Genomic DNA, 11705 nt, shown 5'->3' with positions numbered 1-11705 from the left:
TTTTTTTAAAAGTCCTAAGGTATATCGAAATTTTAATTAATGCACTTTTTAATCTTTGACTTCAAAGTTTTAGTTTTCAATTACAAAACAGTTGATAAGCAATAACAAGAAACTCATTTCATAAGGCCAAAAAAATTAAACTGTAGAAAATATTTCACTGTGTAAATTCAAAGTACTTAAAGATTAATAAGAGTCCATTGGCTTTACAATTTCAAGTTTCTTGTCAATGATGATAATAATAATAATAATAATTATAATAATAATAATATAATAATAATAATAATAATAAATGTGGATACAATTTCTGAAAAGACATCTTATAAAGCTATTGGTATTTTTTACATAATGTTCAAATTTCTGACACCTTTCTACAATAAATGGTAACAGTAACCGACACTGTGCAGAGAGAGATGACAACATTTACAATATGGCGTTAAAAGTGTTGAAAAATGTACAAGTTCTCATTGAATGCTACATGCTGAACACAAGTGATCTGTACATGACAGAAACAGCAGCATGGATTCAGCAATTTACAAATTTACAATCTGTACACAGCTTTGTTACAACAGATAAAGAAAAAGGAAGCACTTAAAAATTTCAAAAAACTCAGACAGTGAAATGTTAAATAATTTTTTTTTATTGTTTTTCCATTGTAAATCTAATCTATTTTCTGATCACATTTTTACCATTTACAATAAAAACCTGATACAGGTGGACACCATTATTATATATGATACAAAAAGAGCAAAAAAGTGAATTTAGAAATTCAGCGTGTAACAAATCCTATCACTAGTAAATATCATCAAAATTTTAGCAGAGAGAGAGATAGAGAGAGAGCAACAGTGAGGAGGGAAATTAGTTTAGTATGGGAAAAAAAAGAATTATGCTGCTTTTCTGGATAAATAAAACTGACAATTATTTATATAGTTATATATATATGTATATATAATATTTATAAAAAAAAAAATTTTAAACATGGTATGCTTCAATACAAATGACTAATCTGTAAATCAGAATGACTAAAAACCAATAGAAACTAAATAGCCTTAACAAATGATTATATATATATATATATAATTTTTTTTATATAGAACTGAAATCCAGAGCAAAAAACACCTAAGGGTACAGCATTAATACAGCACAACACGTTCACATCTGTACTATTTTCTTTTATTTTTTAGGTCGTCATCTCGGAAATTGGACTAGGGAGGAGCTTCGCATTTGAAATAAAACGAGCTTCGGTATATTTTATAATTAGAAATATATAAGTCTGTAATATATAGGCATTGATAAAAGAAGCCTATATCCAAATAAAATTTGTAAAGCACTAATCTATTTTTTATGAGAGAAAAATGGTATATAAGGACAGCAGATTCAATTATTTAAACTATCACCATAGAATGTCTCACAACACCAATTTAATTTAAGAAACAAATTTTTGTACAAATTTCTAAATGCTATACTTTTTTTTTATCCAATGTATTTGCAACATATTTAAATGACACAAAGAGACAAACAAGCACACACTTCGATAACACTAGACCCACTGTTAATTACAAACTTTCCTTATTTTCTCTTAGATATATGCAGTTAGAAGCATGTTAAAATTGTTTTCTTTTTATATGAAAATTTAGAAACAATTTAAGACAACGAATTTCATAGAATAAAAATGCATGTTTTTACAAGCGGTATGAACATAAATTAATGGTTCCTCTTTAACCTTATAAATCAATACAATAAACACACAATTATTCCTAAAGTGGGGCTTAAATTCTGCCGTTTCTTTGCAGTTAGAAAACATCAATGGCGACAACAGACTGACCCACCATCGCCTTTTATTATTTTATAATAAAATTATTACATCAACTAAAAATGCATTTTTTTTTAAAATTGATGTTGTCTTTTTTATTTTTCTTTTGTATGACTTTACAAAGTCAGTTCTGTGAAATATATTTATAAAAACATTTGTCATGTACAAGTTGTATTGCAAATACTCCATCACTTCAGTCATTCATACAGCAAGTAAATGTTAAGCTGGTTATTCTGTACAGTTTTGGAACATGAGGGCTGATAATGTCAAGATCAAGGCATCATTAATCTGGATCACAGTAGCAGATACCACTAGTCTGGGAACCATGAGCAATTTTTTTCCTGTTGTGAAATCACACCTGTTCCTCAATATCTTACTATTTGAGCCTCTTGGTGCAATTATTGGCACAAATCATGTTTCTAGAAGCATTCTGGAAACTGATTCTTGTGTTTATTTTTTAAAATTCTTTATTAATGGTGATATGAGAATTATTTTATATAGATATACAAATTCTATAATACATGGTTGATTATTTATACTGGCAACAAAAAATTTTCGAGAGTAAATTAAGATAATATTGCCTGAATTAGGTGGTGTTTTGTTTTATATGATCAACTACAACACATTATATCTAATTATCTTGTAATTATTGTTCGCATATCAAAAGTAGCCATATATATATCCAAATGTTCGTTAGCACCAAAATTACATATAAATATTGGGACTTTGTGAAGCAGAAATACTACTGTTTAATTAGACTACCCATGCTGTAAGCTTGAATGACAGAGTAATTAGGAACTTGATGAGACTCTCAAATACAAAATGTTTGTAATAATAATAATTAAAAAATGATGTTGATAAATTAATAGAGTATACAAATTGATTCAAAAACAAATTACTACAATTTTTATGAAGATGATTTTATACAATTTGTTTTCCCCCATTTTTTTAAACCCTGTTCCTAGCAGAGGTAGGAACTCCTCATTGTGATAGAAAGAATTATTAATTTTTGTTCATTAATATAACTCTGGCTTTTCAAAGTTTCTTCCAAAAACAAATCTATGCTGACCCACAATTAATTTAAATTTTGATATTATTTTGAGATTATTTTAGTTGGAAGTTTAATTTACAGATTACGGCCGAACATTAAGTAAACGGACGAACAATAGATAATTTGTTCCTATATACTCGATCTTTAGTCAATTCTTTCTAATACACAAACTACAACATTCACCACTCCAAATATTAACAGATGTCTAAATCACATACCATTGAGACAATTAAAAATTCTTCACTTCCTACACTTTGTTTAAATGTTATTAATATTATATTGATATTTTTGAATGTAAATACTGGTCTGAACAGTTTATGATTACTCTAAATAACTCCGTTTGGAGTTGGTCCATGATCACTGTTCTTCATTATATTCTTTTCCAGTTTAGCCAGGATATGCTTTCCATAAGTGTATTTGCGTAGGGCAGGGATATGTGGACGGATCTTATTTAGCAGCAATTTTCTCTGTGGCGGTTCGGCTACTTCAATCATTTTTTGAACAACATAGTTAGCATATTGGTCTTTCATCATTGTGTACAAGGCACTGTGAGGACTAAAAATACAAAATAATTATGAATTAAAATACCAAGAAAATTTTCTTAAAATTTAATAATCTTCATAGATTTAGTTAAAATTATATTAATATATTTTTCAATGTAATAAACTATTTTTCAAAAAGAATAGAACAGAGTATACAAGAATATTAAATCATTACATTAAAATTCTTAATGTTAAACAATTAATGGATTTAAATATTGCTTATTACAACTCTAATTAACTTAACATGCTTGCCACACAAAAAGCTTCTTTAGTTTTCCCCGAGTAGCATAGGCTATTTGTTAGAGGTTGTGCCTTTAAAATTGGTTTTAGAGTAGAATGATGATATTTATGACAAGTTCAATTATAACAGATTTTGTGTCCATACATGGTATAGTATATGACAATTTATTATTACATTCTAAATTTCACTATCATAATATTTTGATAATAGATATGCTTTCATTACTTATTATAAGTATAAATAGTAAATACAGTAGAGTTTTGGATTATTTTGGGCTAATGTTCATAATAAAGTTAGGTGATTAGATCTCCATCTTTTGGCCAAAAGTTAGTGGAAAAACTATATCATCATTTATGTTTCTTTGGATAACACCTTTAATAGAAATTAGATACCTAGATACCATAAATAGATATCACATTATTTTATAGTACAAAAATAAAAAATAACCCAGTGACTTGATAAATGATTGAAAAAGAGGGGTTTACATCATCTGAATATAACAATGAATATACTTCATTACAAGAGAAATGAACGAAACTTGTTCACTAATTTTTATGCTTACTTTTTTGTTATTTGCATTACTCTTAAAAAAAAATTTTCAAAAATTATTATTTGATATTAAACTTAACTTGATATGAAAACAACTAGTTTTAAAAGCAGTACTTAACTTTTGTTGAAAATTATATAATTTTATGATTTCTTATTTAATTTGTTTTTAATGAATCTTCTTAACAATAATTTTTTTTTATTAATATGAATGCATCCAGGCTACTTCACCTTATATTTATATACAATTTGTATCATCAAAAAAAGTGCCTGTGTTCCAAATATGGTACACAATGGTACAAGTGCTTTATTTGTGGCCATATACCAAAGATAAACTTCTAATATAAAAATGTAATCAAACTAATTAACAATTAATATTACTATGGTGGTGACCCACCATAGTAATATTAATTGTTTTTTGAATTGAATGTTAATTGAAGCACATCAGCTCATACAAAAACCCAAATGCAATATCTGAAGTGTACAGCATTACTAGAGCTAGGATGTTTGTAACCACATAGAAACATATGTTTTCTATATAAATTAGTCATTTTTGTCAATATTTATATATTTCTTCAAATACTGTAATAAATGCAGAGAATCAAAAAAGTTTGGGAACCACTGACTTTACCTGATCTTTAAGATGAACACCAAATGACTGCCAGATTACATCAGGCTATATTAATATTACTTTACTACTATTAATAATTAAATGTTAAGTAATTTGACCTAGAGGTAACTGTTAGGTGCCATCTGTAGAAAGTTCAATTATATTTTTGTTCATTATTATAACTCTGGTTTTTCAAAAACAAATCTATGCTGACCCACAGTTAATTTAAAGTTTAATGTTATTTTGAGAATATTTTAGTTAGATAGATAATTTATAAAATAATAAAATAGTTAGATTGTTCCTATACACTCCTACTTCTACATATTCCTATATATTTATTCCTACCTAATACCTATCTCTGCTAGGAACAGGGTAGGTATTAGGTTATAATTATTAAATTAATCCACAGAAGGCATCTGATATAATCTGGCAATCATTCAATATTAACATAAAAAACGCAGTTAAAATTTATAAAAAAAATAATCTTTCCTTCCCTCTCTTAGTGAAATATTGAGCATAGTCCAAGTAGAATGTATGTAAAAATACCAGAAATATCCAACAACTTTTTACATGCATTGCACTTAATTAATCCAGTCTTACATAGTACATATTTATAGCCCAAGTAAATGATTCAAAATAGCTGTCTTTCTGTCACACTTCCACATATTTCTATGCATATTGCATGTTAATTCTAACTAGTGAAAACCATAGAAAGAAAACACAATGCCTAAAATAGCAAATTCAAAAAATTTGAACCACAAAGATACGTTAAAAGAGTTTGATCAAAATGTCTTCAGCACTGATAGAAAAGTTCTTTTGTGTCATATTTGCAATATAGTTGTAACAATGGATCAGTGATGACAGGTAATCCAACACCCAAATACTAAGAAACATGTGGAAGCATCCTTGCACTGTAGATCGATTCTGTAAACACAGTCTTCTAGTGAAATAGTAATTTTCAAACAAGCCAAAAGTAGTCTGTTTTTCAAAAACCTGACATCAGATTTCATAGCAGTGGATGTATTTTCTACAAACTCAAGGATCCAGTATTCCAAAAATTTATATAAAATATTGCAACACATCCTTGTCTCACAAATCCATGTTCAGGAAAAATTTCATGCCTGACTGTAATATTGATATATTAAAATAGTACTAGAAACAGGGAAAAAACTGGGTATCTTTCAATTAATCATTTCATTGGCAACATGATAATTGGAACTGTTGAAAAAGATTTTCTTGGAGAAATTTATTTGTTGCACACCAAAATGCTCAAGCTACAATCCATTTGACAATAGCAAGACTTTTTAATTCAAATATATAAAATTCTCTGGTCAAATCAATATATGAAAATAGTCCTTATGACTGATGCAGCCATCACATATGTAGTAACAATGGCATAGGGTTACAATTTATCTATCCCAAAATGCTGCATGTTACTTACTTTTCTCATGCACTACATGAACTGGCATGGAAATTGTCGTCACATTGCAAGAAAGCAGATTCCATGTTCACAAATATGAAAAAAGTATTCACAAAGGTGTCCCAACAAGTTCTCATTTTTATGCAGATGCAACCCAATCTCTTACTCCAAAGCAAATATTAACAAGATGGTGGACATGAACAGAAACAGCTCAGTTCTATGTAGAGCACTTTGACAAGATCAAGGATATTATGGACATCTTAGATCCAGATGATGCCATGACTATTGGACTCATTAAATGGTATATACAAAACTGCAGGTCTAGCCAAACAGCTTGTGCATATATCATTGAACTTCAGTTGTCTGGCTAGGACTATAAAGGCATTTGAAAAACCCCCAGATGACCCTTTAGCTGACTACATGCAATTCTTGGAAGAATTTCATGACTAACTTTGGAGGGGAGAAGGTGAGTTGGAAAAGAAAATTCACGGGAAACAGATAACAGTGCTAAACAAAAACTCAAGCTACCAAACATCATATTTCAAAGATTTTGAAAGAAGAAGGTTTTCATATAAGCGGTTTGAAAATTGATTATAATACAGTAGATATCACTATGTTCAAGTATGCAATGGTGACATGTGATATAGAGAAATGTTTCTCTAGATACAAAACCATTCTTAGAGACAATAGGCAAAGCTGTGTGTTTGGAAACATTAAAATGTATGTTGTGACAGACCACAACGTGTAATACAGAAAATTTTCATTGTTCTAATAGTACATACGAAAGCACATATTTTGAATGTTTTTTCCCATAAATAAATACATATTTTTACATTTATTAGTATAACCTTAAACATTACAAAAATGATAATTCAAAAACAAAATCATCTTACACAAGTTTAAAAAAATTATTTTTAGCATTTTTAATTTAATTTATTCTTAGAAAAATTAACAAAATTTGAAATTAAAACACAAATGAACTAAATTCCTTATACTCCGCACCAAACATTTCGATCTAGATTGTGACCAAGGTTGGTGACTATGCCTTGGTGCGACCTCTCTCGACTGAAATGAGGTTCAATCACGATCGACTATAGAAGGTTCTTGAAACTAGATCCAGTCATTAGAGAGATCCCACAATCCNTAAAGATGATGATTATGTGTCCTTTATATTTTATTTGATTCACTGTGTTTCTAAAGGTGAATCAAATAAGAACTCGAATTAAAAAGTAACTGTAGTTTTCCCTCAAAATGAATTATTATTAATTAATTAAAATTATTTTTTATGTGAATTAATTCTGAATAAATAAAACTTTTGCCTAATTTCTCCTTCCAATGTAAATATTAGAAAGAGAAACTGGGTACATACATAAATTTATATATTTTTAATATTTTATTCATTGCATTATCAAAAGTTGCTAACATACAGAAAAATCCTGTTCATAGACTTAACAAATATAACCAATTATATATACCAACAAAAAATTATGTTAATCTCACCCATCATTTAAAGTAGACACTTCTTCTATCAGCATATTTCTTTCATTTCTAGAGGCATAAGTAACACATTTTTCCACAACATTGCTGCATAAACATTAAATAAAAAAATTATCAATATAAATAAAAAAACCCCTGGCTCTTTAAGAGAAAGACATTTTTATCCATATTAAGTTATTTTGATGAGTTCTTTAACATACTGTATTTAAAAAATTGCCTTAAAATAATCTGACAATTAATGTACATAATTGATTAAATAAAGCAATGTCAATCATAAATCAATATAATTTTAATGCAAATTAGTTAAGAAAATTATTAAATATATATGTACAATATCTGAATTATAAACAGAAAAAAATAAACATTATGATATATTTGTAAGTTTTGAAAAAATTTGAAGTGATAAGTAAAGCTTGATACATTCAGTGCCACATATTATAATGCAAAATTCCACCAGATACACCAATTTTTTCCATAAAATAAGTCACTTTTTATGATTCAAATTTTTATTATTATTTTGATTCAATCTTTATATCTTTATGAAATTATATGCAATGATGCAAAACTGAGTCATTAAAAAACAACAAAAAATTACAGATTAATGTTAATGTTGGTTCTACTCAATAATCAAAAAACCAGAAAAAAAACTCACTTTGAAAAGCAAATGTTTGCCTGGAAGAAAACATTTGCTTTTTCAGAGAGTTCTTTTGCTGGTTTCTTGGTTATCACCTACCCAAGAATATGAATAATAAAACACCACTATAATTAAATATTTTGCTGGAAAACTAAGAAACCAAGCAATAAAATATAATCTGAGAAAAATATAAGTTTCTCACACTTCTAGATAGTAATAAAATCTGAAAAATAACATGGTACCATTCACCAAAAATTCCAGTATACGATTGACATAAAATTTTAACTAAAGTCACACCATAGAAAATTAAATCAGCTGGCAACAAACACATCAATGTTTCATACATAATAAAAATCTACATAGATAAGGCCATTAATAAATAAAGATGATGATTATGTGTCCTTTATATTTTATTTGATTCACTGTGTTTCTAAAGGTGAATCAAATAAGAACTCGAATTAAAAAGTAACTGTAGTTTTCCCTCAAAATGAATTATTATTAATTAATTAAAATTATTTTTTATGTGAATTAATTCTGAATAAATAAAACTTTTGCCTAATTTCTCCTTCCAATGTAAATATTAGAAAGAGAAACTGGGTACATACATAAATTTATATATTTTTAATATTTTATTCATTGCATTATCAAAAGTTGCTAACATACAGAAAAATCCTGTTCATAGACTTAACAAATATAACCAATTATATATACCAACAAAAAATTATGTTAATCTCACCCATCATTTAAAGTAGACACTTCTTCTATCAGCATATTTCTTTCATTTCTAGAGGCATAAGTAACACATTTTTCCACAACATTGCTGCATAAACATTAAATAAAAAAATTTTATTTTAATATCAAATTATTGGTTAATTTAATGTTATATTTATCATTTTAAAGATTGATACCTGGCAAATTTGTGTTGAGACAACTGTAAAACCTTGCCCCGAACAACAGCCACTATTTTACTTTTATCCTCTTGACAACCTCTTTCCAAAACATGTTGGACAACATAATTACCATATTGATCTTGAACTAATTCTTCAGTATGTTGATGGATTTCACTTAAAACTGGAGAAGTCTGTTCACTGACACAATGTTCTAAAATCCTCTGTATAACCCGACAGCCATATGGGTGTGTTGAAAGCGGAAAAACCTAAATTATAAAACCCAATATGACTATGGATATTTTACACAGTACAATAATAATTTTAAGCAACATTTAATAATAAATTGTAATTGTAAAATTTGTGATATTTTATAGTAGCTTTAAGTGCTATGAAATTTTAAACTTTAATTTCAAATTTTCAGAAAGCTTAAATATATATGTATTTAGAACTCTAATAATAGAATCCCTTTAAAACATGCAATTCCTTGTTCAACTTTTAACATTTTACTTTCAGTCACATTTTTTGTATTTATTTTAGTTATATCAAATTACAGTATGCAAACCTCATCATATTTGCCATTATATAACAGAGCAATTGCATCAATTTATAGATAGATGTACCAGAAGAACTATAAACTATTTTGTTTTCCTAGTACTTTTCCTATTGTTGTGTGTTTTTAAAGTTCCATTTAATAGATGGACAGCTAACTAACAAAAAAAAAAAAAAATCACAAGTAATTACACTACTCTACAAATTAAAAAAAAATTTCGAAACAGAAACAGCAATAAGTGAATTTTATTCTTTTTTGTTCGCTGAATCTGAAAATGAAGCCAGTTTTTCTCCATCACCCACCACATTTTTATTATATACCATTAAAAAATTGATGAAAAATGCAATTTCCCACAGTGACCAAGTTTATTGGTATATTAAATTTCAATACTCATGTTTTATTTTGCTGATTACATAAAAAAACTGTTGTATAACATAACTAAAACAGGCATAAAAAATACCTGAAATTTTTTTTATAACTGGATTCAAATAATCACTTCTTCCTTCAGTGTAGAGTAGGATCTTCTCTTTGCAAGAAACCAGCAGTAGTCACTCATGATTGATTCATCCCATTTCCCTTGGTAATGCTGCTCAATTTGCAATATGACCTGGTTAAACTGTTCACCCTGCTCATCACTCACTGCACCCAAATTTGATGGGAAAAAGTCCATATGAGAATGCAAGAAATGAATTTTTAAGGACATCTGGCAGCCTAAATTTTTATAGTTCAGCAAAAGATATTTTCTAAAATATCACTCTTTTGTGCTTTGTTATTTCCAAGAAAACAATGGCCTACATCCTTAAATGATTTCTATGTCTTTAGCTCTATGTTATTCAACTTCATGTCAAAATTTTCATCATTAAGTAATTTTCTAACTGAGGTCCAACAAATATTCCTTCCTTTAATTTAGCTTCACTTAACCTAGGAAACACTTGGCTTACATGCTTAAATCCTGGTCCTTCTTTATTCAATGCTTTAACAAAATATTTTATCAATCCCGATTTTATATGTAAAGGGGGCAAATTACTTGCCGAGGGTTGACTAATCGAACATAGTTAATATTGTTTTGCTCAGGAGTGAAAGTCTCTCTTTTTCGCCAATCTTTAACCATATAATGTTCGCTTGTTGCATGACTGTCCCACAAACATAAAAAGCAGCAGTATTTTATAAAGCCACCTTGCAGTCCGAGAGGAAGACCAATAACTTTTAGGTTGCCACAGATACTCCATAAGTGAGCACTATAATTGACTGCTTTTAAAATTAATGACATATTTTCATATGTTTCTTTCAAACCAACAGCATGCACTACTAGTATAGAAGGATTGTTGTTTGAATTATGCAGTAGCACTACTTTTAAGCTCATTTTTGCAAATCTATAAATAACCATCAATCATCAGCTTTATAAGGAATACTCAACTCAGACATCAAACCATTTATATCACAACAGGAACAACTGATCTACCATATTGAAATATTTCATTAAATCCTTATTTCAATGTCTGAAAAATGAGACTCTGGTATCCTTATGCAATAAATTCAACTGATTTAAGTGTAAACCTAACACTTCTGCTTGCTTATGTCGATTGTAAAAATGTTGACTTTTGAAATTGAAATTTTAAATTTACAAATTTTTTTGACAAAATCTTTAAGTAAAAAATTTATTTAGACTGAAAAATTAAATAAAAAACATGTTGTGTACCACAAGATGAACAAGTCAAAGTTTGCCATTTTTACATGAGCTGGGATAGAACATCTGACTGCCTTTAAAGTCAAATAACTAAATAATGTGACAATATAGAGAATTTCTAATCACACTTTCCATTTCATCACAAAAAATACATTATATATATATATATATATATATATATATATAAACACTGATGCATCTGTTCTGAAAATCATGTAGACTAGTGT

The 11705-nt window shown here is 28.0% G+C and overlaps 1 protein-coding gene across 1 annotated transcript in view; it reads right to left on the bottom strand.

Annotated features, from left to right (window-relative positions):
* Positions 1-332: 332 nt before the first annotated feature.
* The window catches only part of LOC111632486 (pumilio homolog 2-like), an 81644-nt gene continuing 70271 nt past the window's right edge, over positions 333-11705 (bottom strand). Inside the window, exons 18-20 of the mRNA XM_023376904.1 lie at positions 9260-9507; positions 9088-9171; positions 333-3416 (exon numbers count right to left, since the gene is read on the bottom strand). Coding sequence (XP_023232672.1) covers positions 3188-3416; positions 9088-9171; positions 9260-9507 — 561 coding nt within the window. The 3' untranslated portion in view covers positions 333-3187. The remainder of the gene's footprint in view (positions 3417-9087; positions 9172-9259; positions 9508-11705) is intronic.

Source organism: Centruroides sculpturatus, unplaced genomic scaffold (genome assembly GCF_000671375.1).
Source record: "Centruroides sculpturatus isolate CEXI.00-Female unplaced genomic scaffold, Cexi_2.0 scaffold635, whole genome shotgun sequence".
NCBI classification, from domain to species: Eukaryota; Metazoa; Arthropoda; class Arachnida; order Scorpiones; family Buthidae; genus Centruroides; species Centruroides sculpturatus.
Note: the sequence above shows the minus strand (reverse complement) of the source record. Positions and strands in the feature narration are given on the sequence as shown.